The 23888-nt window shown below is 40.5% G+C and overlaps 1 protein-coding gene across 2 annotated transcripts; it reads left to right on the top strand.

Moving 5' to 3' along the window:
- The first annotated feature begins 5731 nt into the window (after nucleotides 1-5731).
- SHCBP1 (SHC binding and spindle associated 1) lies at nucleotides 5732-22585 on the top strand. Of its 2 annotated transcripts, XM_055818851.1 has the most exons (13): nucleotides 5732-5855; nucleotides 6698-6868; nucleotides 7481-7596; nucleotides 8539-8747; nucleotides 9804-9896; nucleotides 12456-12689; nucleotides 12787-12955; nucleotides 14214-14334; nucleotides 17367-17498; nucleotides 18419-18537; nucleotides 19289-19375; nucleotides 19679-19820; nucleotides 20591-22585. In XM_055818851.1, exons 1-13 carry the CDS (start codon nucleotides 5744-5746, stop codon nucleotides 20908-20910), a joined length of 2025 nt encoding a protein of 674 aa, XP_055674826.1. In that variant the 5' UTR covers nucleotides 5732-5743; the 3' UTR covers nucleotides 20911-22585. The 2 variants fall into 2 exon arrangements, with proteins under 2 accessions (XP_055674826.1, XP_055674827.1); XM_055818852.1 differs by lacking the exon at nucleotides 19289-19375.
- Nucleotides 22586-23888: the final 1303 nt, after the last annotated feature.

The following is a 23888-nucleotide window of genomic DNA, read 5'->3' as shown; positions in this document are numbered from 1 at the left end:
GTTCTAATCCTCCTGAAGGATCCCTGCTCTTCAATGGAACTTGAAAACAGAACTGCAGTATCCTCTTCAGTGAGCAAAAATGCTAAAATCTGTTTTACTAACTCCTTGATAAGAGGAGCAAAGGTTCAGTTTGCAAGGTTAGTCAGCTGAAACTTTCATTTCTGAAAATTAATGAGTTAGCAATTCCAGGCATGTTTGTGGTTAAGAAAAACTCAACACTCAGCAGGCAAAGCAGTAAGAATCTTGGAAGCTGTTAAAGGTGACTTGCAAGAAAGTTAAAGAATCTTGGAAGCTGTTAAAGGTGACTTACTTTCCTGTAAGAGGAAAATCCAAATAAGCAATGCTGTTATAGAGATTTGAAAATGTAAGATGGCTGTTAGACCAATTCTAATGCCACACTGAAGAAGCCGATATTGAGCAGATTCTGAAAACTACTCAGATCTTAGATTTGACACTTTAGAAAGTGTCCTCTGTTAATAAAGAGACAAGCAGTGATACAAGCAGGTGATTTCCAGCTCTAATTTTTCTGACTTTTAGAAGTCAGATGTCTTGATCTCAGTGATACGGCTCCACCTTTGATAGATGTAGACATTTGGATGAGAACTCATATGTGAAGCTCCAAAATAGTTCATAAAAAAGAACTAGATTTGACTTTCTGAGGGAATGGAACTATACAGGTTTTCAAAAGTTTAATTGCTTCTCTGGTTAGATTCAATTTATTTAGGTTTACAACGTTTTAAGTTTATACAGCTATAAAATCAAGTCTGACGAAATACCTGTCAAAGGACATCAGTTATAGCCAATAACCCAACTAATTAACAGCAATCTACAGTTATGTGGCACCATTCATCCCCAGACATAAAAGTGCTTTGCAAATGAACTAATGAAACATATGCAGTAAAAAATATTATCTGCATTTTATAATGGGCAAATGGAAGCCTAGGGAGACTAAAGCGATTGCCATGGCAACCAAGAAAAATGTGTGTCAAGATGAGGAAAAGTACACAGTTTTGTTTTTACCATCTTATTTAGCAGTCTCTTTTTAGATTTTTTTTTTCTTTTGTGCATATTTCGTGTTTCTTTCCCATCATGACGTCTCTGCTGGCTTGTCTCAAGTGCTTTTTCCACGCATTTCACAGACATGTTCCAATTTGCAAGCCTTGTATTAACTAACAATTCTTTTATTACATGTAATAAAATAATTTGATCTTTCTATTCTATTTATATTTTAAGTTTGCCTTTTAATAAGATATGACAAAGAAGATATTATTTTAAGACATCTTAAAGCAGAAACAGCTTGTGCTCCTAACTGAGATATAGGTATGTCAACAAAAGAGAACTAATGGTTTGTCTTTCATCAGTAGATTAGAATTAAGGTATTTTTTCTTTGGATAGGAACACTGAGTAAAACATTCTGGTGTTTTTCTTCAGGTTTTTAACTTCGGAATCAAATTTTCAGGTGGCATGAACAGACGTTGCTCCAGTGAAATCAGTGGTACACAATGACGTTCTGGTCCAGAGTAAGCAAGGCAAATCCAGGTATGTCACTCTACATACATTTCCAGATGTATATCAAGCACTAAGACACTAGCTCCTCTCTGCATTTCCTTAGGTTTATGTAGCTGGACTTGCATCAGTTTCTGTAAAGCAATTAATGGTCTTCTGTGATTTGCAAACTATTTGCCATGTAACATTTCTGAGTGAAGGTCTATTTTGAAGATTTCAAAAGTCAGAGTTCTGCGTATTAGCACTCCTCACTGTTTTAATATTTCAAGGGAAAGGCAGCTGAGCAAATATATTTGGGGCCTAAAATAAGGCTACGCAGAAGCATCTAGGTGACTCAAGTGCGCACATCTCATCGACAGGAGCAATAGCAATGAGATTTCATTCAAAGTATGAGAGCTGAGCACAAAGTGTGAAGGCAACCACTTTCTTTTCCTCCTTTAAACTCAGGAGCATTAATGTTCCATGTAAAGTCTTGCCAGTCCTCTGCACTTCACACAGACCTGGTCACTCTTGCTTGAGGAAAAAAAGCAAAAAAGTGCAAAGAAGGACAACTAGTGAGTTATGGGGAATGGGGAGCCTGCTGTGCAAAAGGAGAGACTTATCATAAGAGGTTCAGGAAAGCGCTGATTCACACTCATGAATGAATTGGATGGATAAACATTGTAGGGAGAAAAAGAACTGTTTTAAGTTCCAGAAAATAACTGATGTCCTGCATTGTGTGTGCCCATTTAAGCTGGAAAATGGAAGGATTCCAGCTGTAAGAGAACTGAATTTCTCTTTCCAGTATGAGGCGAAAGAAACCAGCTTTGGCTGGAATTTTGTGAACACAATGGAGCTTGATCAGTCCCTGACTTTGTTGCCTGCAGCAGCAATCCCTGCTAGGACTGTGTTTCTCTGAAGTAAAACAGCTCTGTTGCAAGGATTGGGAATAATTAACTGAACATTGTGGAAGCCTCTTATAGAATAGAACACTTTCTGCCTCCAGCTATCCTGAGAACTGAACAAATAGGGGTAAATGGGTTGTCCTGTTCGCAGTGTTCTGCCCATGTTTCACCCAGGTGTGAAAGAACTGACCTTCGCATTGTAAGCCCTGATGAGTCCCTGAATTCATTGTACCTATTAAAGAAAAAATAATCTAAATATTTAAATAATATGGGAACCCGCTTACCCATAATGTCAGTTAAACAGTTATGGTTATACAGTTACTCTATGCATAAAGTTATACATAGAGGCAAGACTGTGGGCCTAAGGTTACATACCTAATTATGTAACAGCAGAGACTGAACAGCAGATACCTAAAATCTATAATGGAATGAGGTTTTTTGCTTGTTCTTCACTTGCTACCCTTTTCTTTCCTTTTGTATCCACCTCATGCTTGTTATTGAATCCTTTATTTAGCTCCTGTGTTCAGGAAAAAAGCTTGTTCATGTGGTCCTGTAGTCACAAAAACATTTTCTGATTTTTTTCTGAGAGTTTGGCTTCTCACCTATCTTCCAGGCTATCTTTGGCTTTCTGCTTTTCCTCCCTTTTATTTGGCCTTTCTTGTTTTCTTCTCCTGTTGAGTTTGCTATTTCTGTCCTTTAAAGCTGATAGTCTCTTTTTGTTCTAGGTATTGAAAAAAGTAAAAGACAAGGAACATCCCAGGGGTGATTTAGATCTAAGTGCCAAAAGATGACCTTCTTCATCTTGGCGGGATATTCCAGTACTTTTCTTTCCAAATATTCTCTTCATTCCCACCCCTGTTGTGAAAGTTCTTACTACTATCCCTCCATTATCTTTCCTCTCTGTTAGACTATTTCTTACTGTTTTTTTTTCTCTTTTTGACCATTATGCTGCTCCTTCTGACTCAGCATATAGCCTGAATGCAATTTTGCTAGTGTGTGTTGCTGAGGTTGGGTTCAAAACCCTTATTCATTCAGTGAAGTTTCCTTCATATCAGAGACATTCTTCTGTGTGAAGATAACAAATGTGTGTTACCTACTGCAGAATCTCAGTGCTGTGGATTTATAGCAAAGAATTTATGTGAATAACTGTGTTACTTCACTCTTTAAATATGGGGGAACTTGTTTGAAATATAATACCATGTTCAATGCTACTGCAGGTTTAACGAGGACAAACTCCCAGTTCTTACTTACTTAAAACTTGCCGATTTACAACCACTTCATTTTTAGTCTGGAGAGAAGGAGACTCAGGGGGGACCTTATTGCCCTCTACAAGTACCTGAAAGGAGGTTGTAGGCAGGTGGGGGTAGGTCTTTTCTCCCAGATAACAAGGGACTTGAAAAGAGGAAACAGCCTCAAGTTGCACCAGGGGAGGTTTAGGTTGGATATTAGGAAAAATTTCTTTACTGCAAGGGTGGGGAAGCATTGGAACAGGCTGCCCAGGAAGGTGGTAGAGTCACCATCCCTGAAAACACATAGATGTGGTACTTAGGGACGTGGTTTAATGGTGGGCTTGGCAGTGCTGGGTTAACGGTTGGACTTGATGATCTCAGAGGTTTTTTCCAACTTAAATGATTCCATGATTCTATTAAAAAACACTCTGCTTTGAAGGCTGACCTTAAAAAACAAAAACAAAAACCAAACACCACCCCACCCCACCCCAGATTTTGGGGGAGATTTAGATGTTCTAGTGTAATTTTATAACTAATTATGATAGATGAAAACTACATGAGCATGGTTAAACATACATGCCCATGTATAATGGTTAAATTCTGATAGCATACTGCAGAAAAGTCCTGGGGATGAAGATACTCTTTTTCTTCTGGGGTTAGGATGGGCAAGGGTCGATTTCAGTGGACCTCTGGCAACTCAGGCTCGTGTAGTGCCGGGCTAAACAGGGCTGTTGGTTTACTCTGAATGTGTAAACTGCTGTAGGCATTACACTGCTGCTGCAAAAGCAATTAATACTTGGAAAGTAAACGAGTAGAAGCTGTAAGCTGGCCGCCGTCTCATCGTGATGTTGGAAATCTGCGGCAGCCACCTCGTGGCCATTTCTGTTGGGAAGGAACTGTTTGAACATCTATTTAAAAACAGCCATGGTGTGGAGGAGAAAGGAATGCTTCCCGATGTAAAATTTCTCCGTGTACTGTTACACTTGTTAATGTCAGGATAACGCCAACAACCTGTGATGCTAATACAGATCAAACCCAGGTATTGACCTGACAGATGGGGTTGCCAGGAGCAGCTATGTAAAGCCTGGCCTACGGTGGCCGTCCTACACGCCTGGGGAACAGTCTGTACTATCCCAAATCTCCGTCACAGCACACTGATCCTCTGCTTCTTCTGAACTGCATTGCACAGGGCGCTGCGTATTCTTCCTGGAACATCTTGATTAATTTTTTTTTTCTTAGCTCCTGCCTGTCCCCAGATACTGTAATGAGCTTCAGTCTCCTCATCTTTGCTAAATATCTGCTCAGTTCAATACTAATGTCTTCCAGCTGCTTAGCTCCACCTTACTTACACTGTTTTGACTTTAATCCTTATAGGGACTTGTGGTAACAGAGCTCGAAACACAACCAGTGGCTTGAAAAGAAGAGATGGGCCGAGAAACGCATTGGAAAGAGATGTCAGGACAGGGATGAGAGATGGTAACACTGTGATGGAGGTGGCACCAATGGCAAATTCAGAGGGGAAACGCCTTGTGCTTTAAATTTATATCAAGTGCCTTTTATGTGGCAACCGGTCAGAGTTACAAGCAAAGCTTGTCTTCCTGGAGTTACGTGAGCAAACTGCTCCGCGAGTTACAGTTTTTGTTTTTGCTTTGGTTGTGGTTTGGTTTTTTTTTTGGGGGGGGGGAGGAGGGGCGGGGACGACGACGAGGGGACTGTATAGATTGTTGGAGGTTTTTTAGGTTTCTGGGGTGACGCTTGACTGATCCTTCTCCCCCCAGTGCGCTGCTCAAACCCCTCTCCGCAGGGACGAGCCCCTCAGGGCACCTCGGTGTTCTGCCTAACGGCACAGTACCGGTCACGGCCATCCCCGCCGCCGGGCGCAAGGGCGGGTAACGGCCGCACCGGCGGGTAACGCGCACACCGGCGGGTAACGCGCACACCGGCGGGGACGCGCCCGCAGGCCCCGCCGCGCCGCTTGCCCCCCCCGCAGGGCCCCGGCACGGCGCCGCCCGCCCTCCCGCGGCGCTGCCGCTAGCCAATCAGGGCGGCCGCTGCCCGTGACGTGGCAGAGCGGTAGCTGCTGGGGCAGTTTGAAATTTGAGCGGGCGGCGCGGCGCGGGCGGTATGGCTGAGCCGGGGCGGGCCGGCAGCGGGGGCGCCCCGCCGGGGGACGGGCAGACCCCGCCGGGGGACGGGCAGACCCCGCCGCCGGAGCGCGCCGGGGCGGCGAAGCCAGGTAGGGGCTGCCGGTGCCTGGCGGCCGCGCCGCGGGGAGGGAGGGCTGGGGCTGCCTACGCCGGGCGCGCCCCGGCTCCGCCGCCGCTCGGAAGGGCAGGGGCCAGCCGAGACGCCGGAGGGCCGCGGGCACCGCCCGCCCGCTTTGGGGCAGCGCAGGGGCCGGACGGTTTGCCCGGGACGGCTCGGCAGCCTTTGGTCGAAATATGTTGCTTGGAATTGAGACTTCAGGTGTGGAGACTGCGTTAGTTGATCAAAATACAAACAGAATACTTGTACTGAAGAACAGGAAAATACTTAAGAGAAGAAAAGGGCACCTGTGAAAACATGTCTTTAGCTGAGGCTAGTATCTACAGCTTTATTGTGCCTCTTATGTTTCGTTCTTTGCTCACAGTAATCCTGTACGTTATTTTGGATCAGTTGTGTGCAGGATCTGCTGGTTTTATGCATGTTCCAAGGTCATTTGGATTATTGCTTGATATTGCATCTGGGTGATGCAGGCAGTGTACTAGCAAGGCATCGTATGTACATGAACGGTAACGTATTACTTAAAGGTTTTTAAATCCTACATATAGAACAACGTAAATTAGCATGTAACTGCAGCTCAGGACAGCTGGCAATAAATGGGAGATCCTCCTTTGGGACAGGGTAGATACTCTGAAGAAGAGAGCAGGTAATCAAGTAAGATAGTCTCTTCACCAAGGATAAATCAAGCTGTGTTGTAGAAAGCAGGTTCGTGATAGATTTTGGTCTGAACAGGAATTCTTTGGGAATAGAGGAGTGGGTGATGGCTGCATTGAACTGACAGTTTGTTGGGTTTGCTTTGTGCCCGCTCCTCCCCAGATCTGCTCCGGGAAGATGATGATTCCTGTAGTGATTATGGCAGTCGTGACAAACCAGGGACTGCTTTAGGAAGGACTGTGCCAGATGGGAATGTGCTTTTTCCAGATATTTTTCATACCGAACATCTTTTGTTTTACGAGCGATTTAAAGCTTACCAGGATTACATCTTGGGTAAGTAACCTCTTAATAGAAAAAGAACACATAGCCAGGTTTCTTCTAGTGAATGCTTAAATGATCCAATGTAAATGGAGGCAATTCCATATTAAACTATGAGATGCTTTTAATAATGGGGACTAGAACGGATGTGGTGTCCTGCTGTCGCTTATTCTGTAACCTCAGCTGCTTTATCTGTCTGGCGGACCAGGAGGCAATGGTTTTAATGTAAGTAAATAAAATCTGAATAATGAAGGCAAAGGTGCTAATACTGGATTCTGTGCCTTGTTTTGACTGATCTTAATAGAACTGTGCTTTGTGTAATAAGACTGTTTAAGATAAGGCACAGGTTAGCTGCTTAATGCCACTGGCACGGAAACCTTCAGTACCTGGGAGGTTGAGTACTGGATCTCTTCTTCCAGAGAAGCACAGAACAGATGGCTCTCCAGCTCTCTCAGTACTGAGACAGACGGCAAAGATGCTGATGGTTATCATGAGTGAAACAGAATGAAGTCCAGCTTGAGATGTGGTAGAGGACTGTTTCAACTGTGTTGACTTTCATTTTCCAGTGATCTGGAGGACTTTTCTTTCTTTCCTTGCATAAATGTACTGCCTTCAATTTCTTTTTAGCTGACTGCAAAGCTTCTGAAGTGAAAGAATTCACAGCTGAGTACCTGGAGAAGGTCCTTGAACCATCTGGATGGCAGGCAATCTGGCGCACCAATGTGTTTGACGTCCTCGTTGAGGTAAATGGAATGCAGTTGCATAGGCATTTGCCTCCGATTGACATAATTTACCTCTGTAACAGACAGATCATTTATCGATGAAGTTTATGAGCTGGTAGGAAATAGTAATGTTTTCATATCTAATTGCCAGTGATGGCTAGGGCAATAGGAATTTATTCAAAGGGCTCAGTGCTTGAGACTGGAAGGGGAAACGTCAAGTCAGTGCGAGTGAGCCATAAGGAGATCTCTGTGGGCACAGAGGGGAGATAAGTACTTGGTCCAGAGCTGGCTATTGTAATGTAGTCTTTTCAAATATTAGGCTCTAATCATTCGTTGATTTATTTTATTATCAGTAAAATTCTTCCTTTTAACCCGTCTTGGTATTGACAGTAGGTCTTCCACATTGCATACTCCTGTCATAGACCCACTGAGGGTTTGCTGGTTTGGGATACTCCTTTTCTAGGTGTTTCAGCGTCCAGGTCATACATCTTTGTGCAAACCTTGGATGTTCAAACTTGCATTTCTGTTACATTTTTGAAGAGGGAAAAACTATAGCCCTCAGCTTTTCAGCCCAGTTAGTGACAAAAAGGCTTTCACTGGCCCAGACTAACTTGTTGGATTGTGATTGTTTGTGTCATGTGGGCACTTTGAAAAATTAGTCCCAAAGGAGTTTCTAAGAACTGTAAGGTATTGATTTGTTTGAGTCTGAGCATGCTGCTTTTTCCTGTTTTTTTTTTTTTTTAAAAAAAAAAAAACCCACAAAGAAAACCCAAATAGAGAAGCAACTTATTGGCATTGTATGAGTATTATGAGGGGTTTGGACAAAGTTTGGAGTGTGGAAAAGGCTCTAGATGTATGGTTCTGAGAAGCTTAATTCTGGGGTTCTCGCTTCAGCTGAATAGGTCGCCTTCCTCCGCTGTACCTAAGGTTTGGAGAAACCTGAAGTACTATTTGTTCCAACAGGTGGTTGATGTGGAGTACTCTGCTCTGAAAGCAGTTGTGCAACTGAGTGAGCCTTTCCTGTGTGACTCACGGGATAGCACCTTTACCTTGGAGTGCATGCAGGAGCTCTTGGAGCTGAAGGAGCGTCAGCTACCACTGCAGGAGCTGTGGGTTGTGTATGACGAGTCAGGGGAGTTTGACCAGACAGCACTAGCCGTAGAGCATGTCAGGTAGGAACATGCTCAAGGTTTAATTTTTGTCTTTAACAATTACACTCTGATGATATTCAGTGGGTGGTCTCTGAGTTCTTGTGGTTATGCTGGCAGCTCCACAAGCCAAGCTTTCCAAAGTCAATCTGATGACTGGTATTATAAGGAAACTGCTCAAAAAGAAAGTCTGTGGTGTCTTCTGCAGCTACAAAGTACATCTAGCTGCATCCTAGTGTCATAATACATAAAACAATGTAAATTGTGTTGCTTTCCCTGTCTTCTCCACCCCAGATTTCCTTGGACTGTATCACCTTGCTTGCTCTAGTGATGTGTTCCTTTCTCTTCTATATCATTTGTGTGGCTTTTTTCCTTTTTCTTTTTTCTGCATTTTGCCTCCTCCCTTATGTTTGCTATTGATTCTTTTGGTGTCCGTTCACAACTTTCTTTTAGTTTCCTTTCTTTGTCATCTCTCTGTCTCTTTTCCATCTCCCTTGATTTCATATTGTACATGCTGTTTGAAAGCGATCTACAAATAGGTGGTAGAACTGGATGAAAAAGCTGAAATAGGAGGAATGACCTTCCTGTCTAGAAAATGTGCTGTTTCAGAAGTGGTGGGTGCGGGAGGAAAAGGGGAGAAGAGATATATTCTGTTGTGAATTACTTGGTACAGAGATCTAAGCTTGAACGATGGAGGTGACAAACTCACTGTCAAAAAGAAAGCTTAACTGAAGCATGCTTGGCTAAACCAAACAACTAAAGAGCCTCAGGATCTTAAGAGTGTAACTCTTGTTTGCAAATCCAGCTTTTGCTCTGTTTTGATGAAAGTGGGACTCAGGCTATTATGAATTTTGGATTTAGATACACAAAATAAAAATCTTTATGCAGGTAAACAACAGGCAAGAAAGATAACTTCTCTGTATGTGAAATACTTTACAGGACAGTAAAGTGGAATTAGTGAGAGGTGGTGCTTAGAGATGAATTCTCAAATTGGTCACATTTGTGTTTCCAGTGCTGTCACCTCTGCTTGGGTAAGTGTGGCCTCCTTTGTGTGACTAAATGCTTGCTTTTCTCCAAAAGATTCTTCTACCAGTGCATCTGGAGGACCTGGGATGAGGAGGAGGAGGATGATTTTGATTACTTTGTGCGATGTGTTGAGCCTCGACTGAGATTGTAAGTGTAACACCCTTGATATTACTAGGGTAGACGTGGGAACAGTGACGCGCAACTAGATTTAAAAAACCCAACCCTGGTCACTGGTACATCAAGTGTGTTCTAACAGCATTCGGTGTCTGATGGTCAACATTTTGCATGGAAAGGGGGTGCAACGACTGAGGTTGCAACGACTTCTGAACGTTGTTTCCCTGCACTCGCTGACCTTCCATCAGATGGCACTCCGAAACCAGCTATAGCTGCCCTCGGCTTGGGCTGCACTGTCATCCCAGTTAGAGCTCACCTGGGGTGCTCTGATACCTCTGGGCATAGCGTAACAATCCGAACGGAGCTGAATGTTGCCAAACCCATGTAAATTGGTCATGCTGAAGGAGGAGTGTGTGCATTTCTTTCCCTCGTGGGACTGGTCGGCATTAGGTTATCTGAAGGTGGGCTTTTAATGCTGTCCTGCCATATGGAACTGAAGCAGTGCACGAGGATGCAATCTGGTTATTTTTGAGGCTGCTAAATAACCAAAACACACTGTAAAACGTACCTGGAGCTAATAATTGAAAAGTGATTTTTAGTGTAGTTTTTCCTCTGAGATTTGACACGCTATCTTTTTCTCAAGTCTTTCATAAGGATTATTTTTCAGTTCCTTTTCTTTACTTATTATAACTTAACCTCATTATTTTCTGGAAGTTTCTGTGTCATTCAGATCAAGGTTTGATAATTTATGATGCTGGGGAGCTACATCAGTATTTATAACCCACCCTGAAATACTATTTAGAATATGGCATTACATGTGCTCGAATATAGAATGTGATTTACAAAGAAAATCAGTATAACTACCTACACTATAAAGGTGGCTGCAGGCCTCTCTTTCAAACAGGACACAATGTGACATTTAAGGACTCTGATATGCCTGTGTTTTTCTGAGATCATACAAATTGGGACGAAGTGTTGTATATGGAAATTGTATGTGTTTTTGAAGTATTTACACTTGTGTGCTCCAGTAAATGGCTGTTCTGTTGAGTTTTTGGAGCCTTATGGAGACTTTGCAGGGGATGAAACCAGAATGAAACGGTGTGCCATGGGATAACTTCTTAATTCTGTGTGTGGCCTTACAGCCAGTTTGGTGAGAATCCAAAATGCTTAAACATCTTCAAGGAGAAAAGTAAATGTTATCCTTTCTTATTCTCCCATACGATGCTTGATACAAAGCCAGTCTGCCAAGTTACACTGATGTTGCTGTTATCTTGTGTTGTGATCTAAGCACTGATGTATCAGCTCAGAAATAACATTAATCTTTAATGCATGGAAACATATGATGCTTTAAACTTTTCAGGTCTCTGGTGTGCTCTGTTTTAATGAGAACAGACAGTATCTTTGCACTGTACATTAGGCTGTACTAGTCTTCTGAGGCAAGTAAAGCTGTATGAACTGTTTAACTAAAGCTTGAAAAAACACATAGTTTTATGTGCTTTCATAGCGATCAGTTGTAAAATGTGCGGCATGCATTTTGGGGCCAAATTATGTACAATGTTGTTTCCTTCAAATATTTAATATTACTATATTGCTATAAAATCTTCTGATGCTAATCATGCTGCACTGACTAACTCTGTTGCCTCTGAGAACCCTATTGCCAAAACTTTGTGAGGCTCTATTTCTGTACGCTCTGTTTATTGTAACTATATAGATACTGACTGCTCTGACTACAAATTTTCTTGCTCTTTGCAGCATGTGCACCCTTTAAGGAGCCTCTGAAAATTGAGGGAATATCTTTGCTCTTATTTCATGTGCCCTCTTGAATAGAGCTATTTATACTATGTTCAGCTGGTTCCCTACAAAAATGGTGTGAGATAATTAAATCTTGTTTTAATTGTATCATTAATTGCTGTCCAGTTTTTTTGTTGTGATCATAATTGGTCCCATGTGATTGGCCCTGGATTTCATGACACTGTCTAGCTGGCAAATATCCTCATCTTTCTGACTGTGGCAATGCAGCTTTGGGCTGTATTTTCTGGCCTGCATTTTCTTTTGTAGAGGATGCTCTTGGGATGGTGCAAACTTTTTACAATGCAGTGCCTTCACATCTTCACCTGGTGCTGGTAATACCTTTCTTATCCATTCTGCATTTTTGTGCAGGTAATTGGTTAGACTGTTGATGATAGAGACTTCACATTATAGGATTTTTCTTCTATTTCAGATACAATTTTCTCAGTGTTTCTAATAAATGCTTAAAAATAGACTAATTTTTATATCAAATTACTTCCTAAATTCTTACTCTTTTTTTGAGTTGCTGTGCTTATGCCTTTGTTTCAGAATGCATTTCTGATAACTGTGTATAATCTTCCAAGGTAGGTGGACAACTATTTAGAAAGGGAGTATGTTTGTGTCTGTTCAGATTTCTGGTTTTGCTACTTTGGGAAAAAAAAAAAATTGAGCAGTGTTGATACAGACTGCAGAGAATCTTGATTAAAGCACCGAAGCAGAACTCTTCGGGTTCTCTCTGGGTTTATATTTGATCTTTCAAAATTTTAGATGTGAAATATAGTGACCTCTTGCTCTGAATTGCAGGCATTATGACATCATTGAACACCGTGTGCCTTCTGGGCTTGCAGCTGATTACCAGAACTTGTTGTCTCAATGTGAAGAGCTTTACAGGAAGTTTATAGATGTGAGGAACAGCATATCAAGCAGTGATTCGGACTCAGAAGAAGAAAATGTCTCCATGGTGGAAGGACTAAAATTGTATGAGAAAATAGAGCACTTAAAACAAAAGCTAAAACTAATTGAGAATCCGCTGCTGAGGTACCTTGGTTTTGGGCAAGGAGGAGGGCCATATAGGAGGCTACGTGTACGTTCCTTATTGAAGAAAGAGCTGATGGCTTTGTTGCTCTTGTTTTAGGTATGTGTTTGGTTACCAGAAACACAGCGGTTCCCAAGCTAAAGGGCTGAGACCAACAGGTACCAAGGTCATTCATGTTGTATCCTCAGTCATGGTGGCAAGTTTGCTGCAGTCATTGCTAAGGGACAAACTTTGCCCTGAATCTTGTGGTGAAGAACTAGAAATACAGGTATGGCAACAGGAATTGTCTGTCTGCTAATACTTTTCTTCCACCTTTTTTTTTGAGGAGAAAATAAGTTTATCAAGTGCAAGATACTATGTTTGCACAGTGTTATTTTTTTTTTTGTCAGTTCAAAAAAAGCACTGTAATTTAAACAGTGAGTGGTGAGACTGGATGATACAAGTAATTTCTTTAATTCATTTGTGTCTGAGTACTCCATACAAGCAGTTTCCTTCCTGTGTGTAGGAAATGAGATAAACTTTCTGTAATAATTACTTTACTGTGTTTCATTGTACAATACTTACATTTAGTCTTGAAATACTTGTGTCTCTTGATGCTACTGATAATGATCTAGAATTGGAAGAGAGAAATGTCATTCTGTTGCTTTAGTACTGTGTAGGAGATACATTAAGTTTTAGTGAATTCAGACGGGACTTGCTACTTCAACAGTTAAGAGCAGTTTGGATTCCTTGGGCCCAAATTAAATTGCTGGCTGTATTCTGATCAAGTTCATGAATTACAGATGGCCAAAATGGAGCCACAGGGAAGATCTGGGATTAACTTTTGGGCTATAAATCAGGTTTTCTGATTTGGCAATTGAGAAATGCTCTCACTATACTTACCCTGGAATTTGCTGGGAAGCAATAAATGTGCAGTTTTTCTGTTCTTTCTGTTATTCTTCAATACAGAATCCCCCAGTAATAGTTGTGAAGGATATTAGCCTGCCCTTTTTAGACAATAAAAAGGACCATGTGGTCCCCATGTTTGCCACAGTAATATCTAAACTCTATTTTGGGGTGACTTGCACCAGGACCCCCGAAGGGTTATGTCAGTGTTCAGGCCAGCTCAAATATAGTTGCTGAGTTGTTTGTGTTTTCCTTAATTTTCTTTACCTTCTGTCATCTATTTCTTCAGTCATTCATGGCAAGGCACTTGAGGCACAATTCAGATGTTGGCCTGTAACCAAGGCCATATTGAGGTTGCCTTTCTGGTGCATATGCTCTTCGATCTGTGTCTCTGCCCCAGTTTTCTCATGGGGGAATGGACATGACACAAACATCAAAGGAATGTTTTAAGGCTGTTTTTGTCCGTAGTGCTATGATTCTTGAATTCAAAGTAGAAATTGTGTATTATTGGTGCCATTAAAAAGGGTTTCTTCCAAGCAAAACCAACAACACTTAATTGAAAAGCAAAGCTTTAAGGGCATAAATGCATTCCATTTTTTATAGTGTTCTTCAGGAGCTGATTGTGTGTTTGTCTTTCACAGTTTCACAATGATCCGCTGACAGCTGTAAATGCCTGTTACGAAGGAGACAGTGTCATCATCTGTCCTGGTCGTTATGTTGTAGATGGCATGTTCTGCATTGCTGATTCAGTTGAACTAGAAGGTAGAAGGTTTGCTAGCTTAAAGGTCCTTAAAATGAAGTGAACTGAGTGTCTTTAACTCTGCATAAGGATTTACTTTTTGCAGAGTTTGTTGGGAATATTTGATTTTTTTCTTCAAAGCGTTCCTATTTCTGCATGTGGAGCCATATCTAATGCGGCATGGAGTAAGCTGTTTCATTAGGCATAGTTGCTTCTACAAATAAACTGCAAGTGTTGCTGATTAATAGCAAATTCATCATTTCTTCCTAACTATTTGTCTAGATAAATTCTGATTATACAGATAGTAGAGAGGATTCAACAGAAACATGAGGGACTTGCTGATATTTTTTTTTTTTGGTAATCTAAGAAGCACAATAGTTTTTCTGAGAGGCTTCAGTTTTTACAGCTGGTAACTTAAAAGTGCTTGAGAGCTGCCCTTGTTCTTTGCATGTCTTAATCTATTTCAGAGGTATGCTCTGAGTCTCATTACCAGTATAGCACTGGTGAATGCGGAGAGGAAGAGCCAAGTGCTATTAGAACCTGGCTTATGGCCCTTTTTGCGTGACAGCGATGGGGGGTCGGGGTGGCTACCAGTGTCAAGCCGCATTATGCGAGGTGCATGGGTAGAGGAGGGAGCTGTTGACTTAACATGTACTTTTTCCTGTAGAAACAGACATAGCATGCACAATTCCATTTTTCTATCAAATTATGTGTTTTAAATACTTCTGCCTTGTCTAAGATATGTTGCTATCTCTTCCTTGTGATTCTTGATTTCTCAGTGTAATTCCTCTGCTTTAGGCATGCACACTCTGCTGCAGTGTAAGTCTCTGTATCACTAGGGCTTGTGCAGCTGTTCAGATACTTATTTGGCTGCATTTTTGTCTTGTCAAAATTATTTAATGGGAAGAAGGCTGGGAGTTTAATTTCCTGCTGTTCTGGACTTTTTCTTGCCCTTGTTTTATAAGTGTCATTTTCTTTCTTGCCCTTCTCTTGTGTGTGTGTGTTTTACATAGATACGCGTGCTGATAGACAATGCACCTGCAGGATGAAGGACCTCAAAGTGCTTTATTTATCTGCAAGAATGTCATTGTGCTAAAATTGTGTGGGGTGGTTTTTATTGCTTTTCTAGCTTTAAGGAAAAAGTAATACAAATAGTGCAATAGCACATCTATTAAAGGATGAGCTGCTCTATTTTAAGGAGCAAGGCATATAAATATGTATCTTTAGTGTGAACCACTCTCTAAATAATGGGTACATGTCAGGGTATTTAATCTTCTTATACGGACTGCTGTTAGAGAAGTTTTTATAGCAATAGTAGTGGCCAAAAGTGTTTGAAGTAGGAGCATCAAGAAAGATTTTGCTGGCACTCATCTGAGCAGCTGGCGGTTTTGGTGGCCTTCTTGGGATGAAGGGGTGACTTAACAAAGATATAATGTCACTTTGCTTAGTAGAGGTTTTATTTTTTTCAAGCCACTGTACAAGTAAGTAGTAAGGTTGAAAGTAAGAGGATTAGTAAGTCAGGGATAAAAAACTGACAAGAACTAAATAAGGTTAAGCAGTAGCAGCTGCAGGAAATCATGGTAAAGGTAACGTTAACACGTGGCAAAAACGTGTAGCAAAGGCACCTAAGAACTTTCCTTCTGCTTGTACGGTGGTTGTTCAAGCTGGATGGGAACCTGTAGCATCAGCCCATCTAGTATCTGTGATCAGTGTTAATGGATGAGAAATACCTTTAGCTCCTGTGGAGTCACTTGGCTTATGGGCAGGTTGTTGAGCCATGACCACGTTGTGTGTTGTACACCACTTGATAGCAGGTGGATCTTTCCTTCTCTATTCCTTGTCTTGTCGCTGGCTTCCTTCTTACTAGAGCTGCTGCTTCAGAGGTGAAGTGTAAAGCAAGCTAAAAGCATGGTTAGAAAAATGACAGGCAGTCTGTAGGACAATTAATTATTCCCAAAACTCTTGCCTTGGATAATAACCCCTTTCTGTAGTGGGGTGAAGTTAAACTACATCTGCCATTGCTGTCCTGTGGTGTTCTCTTTTGACGTACTGGAAGTAAACTGCCCCATGCCACCTCCCCTCCAGGGGTGACTGTAAATCAGTAGCAGGTGGGAAAAGATTTCTAGCTAGTATAGTGTGCTGAAGTATCAATCACTTAACTTTGCATTAAATCTGCCGTCTTTAATTCTGCCAACTCTTGTTCAAAGGTTTTTTTTCTTTTTTAACCTTACTACTTGCACATTAGAGTATTTATTTATGTACTTGGTTAAAAGCTAGCATCCTGCTCAGGCACTTCTTATCTGAGTTTGTGTGTGCTTTCAGGAAATGGTAGGACTCACGCTGCTTTAATAGATGTTGCATTATTGCTTTCCTTATCATGATTCTTGTCAGTGACAAGCAATAAAAGCTTTACATGCTCATAACTTCCCCTGTAAGTGGTTGAATGCTGACAACTGTGGATGGCTTAGTAAATCAATGTTGTCATATGCTTGTGAAAGTTTCTTTTTAATCTGGAAGCCCATGTAACACAAGAACATTAAATTTTGACCCAAGTTTCATTTAAATCGGGAAGTTGAGTGAAGCTTACTAGCAATATCAAGTCCTCTGCACTTGCTTCCTTGTGTTGTGGAAGTGACTGCTCCCCTCCCGCTGGCCCCGTGCTCCTTGGAACCTCAGCCTGCTCTAGTCAACTGTACTTTGAAAGCAGGCTGCAGATGCTTGTGTGTCCTTGGTTACTGCATCACCCTGCTCTGTTGTAACTTTTGGGAGTAGGAACTTTGGCCTTGGCAAAGGTGAGCTCACTTAAGCTTTTGCTCAGCTGTCTAAAATAACTTTGCATTTTGTTGTGTGTCATTCAAGTAAGGTAACTTTTGAGTTTGGTTTTGAGTTCAGAGAGCATGTAAGGTGTAGCTTCACCACTGGGTGGAAAATCCCATTCAAGGTATTAGACTTCAAGTTTTAAACCTCTGTATTTAGTTTAAATGTCTACTATATACTGAGCACCTGACTGTTACCAGTTATTCATCAAACTTGCATCTTTCATCTCTGCTTTAAGGCTATGGCCTGCCAGATGATATTGTGATAGAAAAACGAGGGAAAGGAGACAACTTTGTTGACTGTACAGGAGCCAATATAAAGATCTCCAGTTTGAAGTTAGTACAACATGATGCTGTGGAGGGGATTTTAAGTAAGTATAAAAGCATCTTTACCTTCTTGTGAATCTTTCACAATTTACTGTTAGAATTAAAGCCGAGACCTAGTGTTGGAGTTCACTAGTTGTAACGAAGTATTGTAGAGAGGAGCCCTACAGGTATAAATATCAATGCTTCCCCATTTTTTTAACTTGCTAATAATGTGGACATCAAAATAATTTCTACTCTTTTTACTTTAAAGTTATTGTAGCTCTTGTGTTCTATTCTCATACTCTGAGAAGATCATTTTACTTGATCATTTTTCTGCTGTTGAGGCAACCTGACTGACTGCTGCACAGCTGGTGTCAGGCTACCTGGAAATGGAAATAATTCCTTTTTCCACAGAAGAACCACCATGGCAATATTCAGCTGTAGCTGAACCCAGCCAGCTCTCCACTGAGGAATGGCATATGCTATAGAAATAGTGTGGAACTTTGCTGACAACACATTCAAACTGAGGTTCAAATAATCCTAAGTTGTATCTAATGAGTTTGTTGGCCATGGACTTCTGTCTTTGCAGAAGGTGCTAGTTAATACTTTGCCTCAACAGACATTTGGTTCTAAACATGTTAAATTGTTTATTAACACCTGTATACATGTATTTAGTATCTTTAAATCAAAAGTCTCTTAGGAATGTAATGAATAGTTGTCGATTTCCATAAAAAAAGCCAGAAAGCCAAAAAACTTCTAAGACAAATCTTTGGTCAGTGCTCCCTAGCAGCAGTGTTTCTGCTTATACCAGAAAAATAGCATAAGTTCAAACTATGCATGACCAAATCATTAAAATTAATCCAAAGTGGATAAAGTTAAAATAGTGATTTTATCACACTGCAAAAATGCTACAAGTCCACCTGTCTGTAGGAGGGGTTTGCCTTTGCATAACTGATTCATTTAACAATGTTTTCTGTGTGTGTAGATGTCCATCATGGGAAAACCACCCTGGAGAATTGTGTGTTACAATGTGAAACTACAGGCGTAACAGTACGGACATCAGCTGAGCTAGTAATGAAAAAGTCAGATCTGTATGGTGCCAAGGTACAAGCAAATTCTTGACTCTGACTTATTTCCGAAATTAAAATAAAGGTTTCTGCTTGGAAATAATGCCATCCAGAACAGGGTGACTTCTGTTGCTCCTGGGAGAACCTTTACAAATTCATTTTGGACAGCTACATGTTATTGAGTTTCAGAGATTAGTCCCAAGGGTCTTGTAGCCGTCAATAATATCTAGTGAAGTGTCTCATGCTGATTTCTGTGTGATGATATGAAAATGATGTAGTAACAGGGGACATCTGTGAAATAATCGTTGCTGTATTGCTGGACTGATTCATGTCCTGGAATACTTTTACAGTAATCTTCTGTTTTCTCTGCCCATAAATAATATTTCTCATTAAATGTTGCATTTGTTCTAAAAATTAAATGCCCTTTTTGGACACCTTGTCCATTGATCCTTACAGAAGGATGATGAACACAGAAATGAACTCTTGATTAGGATGTTTTGAAGAATGATGGGGCTTTGAATGTTGTAAAGAATGAGAAAGTAATGCAAGGCTGTGCAGTTACTCTTTACCAGAGCTTTTGTGGACTGGTGGCAATAATATTATCCATGGGGCCTCAACCTTGAGTATTGCCGCTCAAGTTGGTTAACAAAGCTGTAAAGCTGGAATGGTAACACAATTCTGCTTTGCACGAACTGGTAGATAAACACAAAGATCTGTAATGGAGTTGTCAGATTAAATTGGAAATGGGCCTGAACTATTTGTGAACTGCCATCAATTTTATCTTGTAGGGTGCTGGTGTGGAAATATATCCAGGTAGTACGTGTACCGTGTTAGACAGTGGCATACACCACTGCAAGGAGGGAATACTTATAAAGGTCAGTTCAAGGCAGAATGTACTTGTTTTTGAAAAGCTTATAGCTGCTAGAATTAATGCAAATAACCTTGGTGGCTTGTCACCTTGCTGCTTTATGGTAGAACTCTTCTGTTGCATATGATGCTAACAGTACTTGTTTGCCTTTGCTTGATCCACTGAAGCAGTATACTTGTTTTATTTCTTTATTTCATCGGCAAATAATAAAATTCTAGCCAATACATAGAACTGATTCTACCTCGAACTGGAATGTTTTGCACCCCTTTAGCTGGACATAACATGTTGGATTTCTGTTTCTTTGCTGTAGAACTTCTTAGATGAACATTACGACATCCCTAAGATAACCATGGTCAATAATATGATTCATAATAATGAAGGATATGGTGTAGTCCTGGTCAGACCAGCAATGCCCTCTGATGTAAAGGATACTTCAGCAGAGATAACAAAAGGTATTTTTCTCTTCCTTTTTTTAGGAGAAAAAACTCCTAAAACTACCCAGTTTTTGGATTGTATAATTCATAATCAAGTCTCTTAAATTTTCTAATAATGTCTAGATTGATTTAGCTGAAATAATTATTCATAACTCTCAGAACACTGGAAATTCCTAAAGGGTTAACTTGCTGCAGAGAAACTGTGAATGTCTGTGCTTCGTGGCGTGTTTACGTACTTCCACTGTAAAGTCCTTATGCACATGGTCTGTGCTCCCTGCTAGGCAGAGCCTGTATGTCTGTATGGCCTCCTTGGGTCATACAGAAACAAGAGTGTGACCAGCGAAATAGCAGACATGGCTTCTCTTACAGCTGTTCTGGTTCATGATAATTCCCTGCTAATTTCTTCTTTTGTGCATTAGAGCTGAGACGCGCTCCCATGCAGAATTTTTTCTCCGCAGTAGATAAAATGGCAAATGATAAAATAAAAATTATATATTTCTATATAATGTCTTATTCAAGAAGTCACTAAGTGTAACGTGTAAACCCACTGCAATTTTCTCTAGTATCGCTATCACTTGACAACTTGAAGTCATCTCAAGAATAAACCTTTTTCTCAAGCACCTTGTGGTGCATTTGGGATATGTGCCTGTCACTAAGCAGTTATCCAAAAAGTGAGTGGGGTGAAGTGAAAATGTTCAGACTCAAGCAAACTTTTAAGTCCAGGAATTTTAAATGATTTGGCTGTTTTGTGTGACTGTTGATGACATTCTTATTGTTTCCTGACCTAGGGAATACGGAGCCTACCCAGTCAGGTGATGGGACAGCCCGTGTAGAGGGCTTGAGGCAAGGACTACCAGAATGTATAACTGATGAGCTGGAGCTCTATGAGCAAGCTGAGATTTCTGAACAAACTGAAGGCAACTATGAAATTGCAAATGAACTTGGGGCTACTTCTGCAAAGAAGAGCCAGATGCTCAAGAAAAGACTGAGTGAACTGGGAATCACAGAAGCCGATGAAAACTTAATGTCACAGGAAATGTTTGTTTCTATTGTGGGCAATCAGTTCAAATGGAATGGGAAAGGAAGTTTTGGTACATTTATTTTCTGACTGTCCTGACTCCTAATGGCATTGCAATAGAAGATTTGCACAAGCTATTATTTTCACTGCTGCTTTTCAAGGAGTTAACCTGTTCCATTAGCCTTCCATAATGTTACTGGGATGTGACAAATATTTATTAATAGTATATATATTGCATGTGGAAACTTTGCTTCCTTGCTGCATACTATGGATAGCGTGGTAGAAAACAGAACTCTAGCTTGAAGACTGCATGTATTCTGCTAATCTATGTGTTGCTTCTTTGCTAGCTCTCTGATGAGTCTTTTTTTAGGTTATTTATTTAACTTTTTATTGTAAAAAAAAAAAAATCTTCAAAGAAAGAAAATATAGATATGGCTCATCATGGAAAAGTGGGCAACAGATGTGCAGCAATTAGTAGTACATATCCCTCCGTATTTTTTTAAAGTGTCGTTAGTCTGTGGCTGACTCCTATACGCGATTGGCATGCTTAATTTTTTACATTAAACAGAAGCTAGTGAAATGCTATTCCTTGGGAATGTAGTGTTTGGCTGCCATATTTCATACTTGAAGTATTTTCTAGAAAACATTTGGAAGGGTAGTATCATTCAGTCTTCTGTGTCTTTCTGTGCCCAGCTGTTTACTTCCAACAGCTACCGGTGCCTGTGCACCTTTTTCTTAGGGAGGGCAGCATCTAACTAAACTCCGTTAATCTGAATAAAGAGAAATTAAAATAGATGTGTCTCTGTCTGTTAGCGGCATTCATACTGTACTTTTCGGTGCATTATTCTGAAATTTTGAAAACTATGCCATTTGTAGCAGCTGAGGTTTTGGAAATGAATGGAAAATTTAAAAAATTACTTTCCATTGAAATCTTATCAACCTACAGCTGTGAAACATTCAGTACTTGAGGGAAAAATTGGAAGGACTGCCTGATTGAGGAGGACTCCTCAGTGCCTATTATTATTATTATTATTATTTTAATTACAAATCTAGATGCTGCCTTCAAACTTTTGTACTAAGAGTTGTAGGTCAGTTTTTGAACCAGTGGGTGAAATGTATGTAGGAAAATAACACCCAAGTGATCCAGGATGTCCTATGAAACACAATCGGCTGTTAAGAGGGTGTTAAGAAGGGAAAAGCACGTTGCTGGCAAATTGACTTTGGAATAATTTCTGAAAGTAGCTTAGCAGGTGTCTGCCTTCGCTAGAAACGAATGCGTTGCCTGGAAGTGGATGTGAATAGTCTGATCCAGATTTTCCATTCTAGCATTCTTAAATTGAAATGACAATCAAAATTCACTTCAGTGCGTGATTTGTTTTAGTGTGAGCAGCTGATGGAAAGGAAAAGAGGAAGGTGTAATTTACATGCATTTGTTTTCCATTCTGTGAACCACAGGATCTATTGCAGCTTTTCTAGCCCACTGCTTCTGTTCTCATTCTGCTCAGGACGCTCTACTTCAGGACTAAACCGCGTTTTGATGAATATGAATGCCATTGCAGTATCTCAACATGCACAAACCCATACATGTTTGCCACTTAGTGATTTTTAAAGAAATAATTGAGTCAAGTGAAAGCCTAATGCTAAGACTGGCAGTAGTTTAGTATCTTAAGCTATTCATCAGGTCACATGCCATGTTTCATGCTTTGATGTTATGCCTTTATTTCCTGAGTGTAATCCTTATTAAAGGACTGGGGCTAAAAACTAATTTTGTGGTTCTTTCCTCTCATCTTTTCAAATCATAATTCTCCTGAGCAAGCTGCCTTTGTGGTGTGTAGGTAGCGATTCTTTCCCATGCACTTCAGTTTGAGCCTGCCTTACCTCTTGACAGCCTCTTATCTCCCTTTTTGAAAATTCAGCTTTACGTTTATGAAGATAACAAAAAAAGCGTAACTATTCTGCTTTCAATACCAACAGTTTTGCCCGTTCCTGTGCCAGATGCCAATGGTGATTCTATTGTGCAGGTTGTCAGTAGGTCAAGGAGCAAAATGAGGCTGCTAGTACAGCTTCCAGCAGTTTCCTTCGTGCAGGAGCTGTATGATAAAGTTGTGGTTAAATTTTGGTGACGCTTGAGCCTCATGGGGGCTAAGCTTTTGAATACTCATCTCAGAGTTTTGTCCTCCCAATCACTTATGTTAGTGATAAATATAAGTTTATTTTGCAGCTTTAATTTCCCTTTGAAGTGCAGAAGGAGAAATGTTTAAATATAAAGGGAAAGAACAGTTGAATAACATGAGGTTTGTACCCTCAGCTTGGAGCAATGTGTTTGTTAGCAGATGATCTATTTGAAACTATAAATTCAGTTTCTCCTCTAAATATTACTCTTGAAAATTTAATTTTTTCTTAGATTTTTGAATTTGCTTAAATTTCTTTTTTTTTCTTAAAGGTATTTTGATGTTGCAGCAATGACTACGGCTCTACCCTAATCTCTGTGGTCGTTCCCTGCCTCCTGACTACGAAACTAAATCCAGAATGATTTCTTATGTAGCTGTCAGAAAAGCTAGTGAAAACGTTTAGTTTCAAGAAATGTTTAAGCAGCTGCAAAATAACTTTCTCCTAGGATGAGGTTTCCCCATCCTATGTGTCTAGCCTGTTCTTGGACTTACTACATTTTATGCTTATTAAATGTGCCGTTAAGTTTACCCCATGGCTTAGCTAGTTGGTCCTGGTTCCGTTTTATTGTTTGTATGGCTGTTCCACTATTTCTTCCTTTCTCAAATTTTTGGCAGCCTCAAGCTTTCTTTAACATTTTCCCTGCGCCTTCATGTCTTCACTGAGTAGATAAATTACTGCCATACAAATATTTCCAGGAGGAATAAGCTGCATGCAGCATGTCTTGGGCCACTTTATCATACCTGAACCCTGGATAGTAATACATGACAAACCGTATTAATCTATATTCCTGGTTTTGGAATTCACTTTTTTCCAAAGGGTTCCTAGACAGCACAGATTCTGGTAATTAAGCATGGATATTTACATGTCTTTATCTAGTCTTATTTATTAAGCATGGA

Source organism: Falco peregrinus, chromosome 14, assembly GCF_023634155.1.
Source record: "Falco peregrinus isolate bFalPer1 chromosome 14, bFalPer1.pri, whole genome shotgun sequence".
Classification (NCBI taxonomy): Eukaryota; Metazoa; Chordata; class Aves; order Falconiformes; family Falconidae; genus Falco; species Falco peregrinus.
Note: the sequence above shows the minus strand (reverse complement) of the source record. Positions and strands in the feature narration are given on the sequence as shown.

What these genes read in the sequence shown, in the direction of transcription:
- SHCBP1 (XM_055818851.1), top strand. Translation starts at nt 5,744, where the DNA reads ATGGCTGAGCCGGGGCGGGCCGGCAGCGGGGGCGCCCCGCCGGGGGAC. An exon ending in TGTTTGACGTCCTCGTTGAG is followed by an intron (nt 7,597 to 8,538) that starts GTAAATGGAATG and finishes TTGTTCCAACAG; the next exon opens with GTGGTTGATGTGGAGTACTC. An exon ending in TGCTGTGGAGGGGATTTTAA is followed by an intron (nt 17,499 to 18,418) that starts GTAAGTATAAAA and finishes CTGTGTGTGTAG; the next exon opens with ATGTCCATCATGGGAAAACC.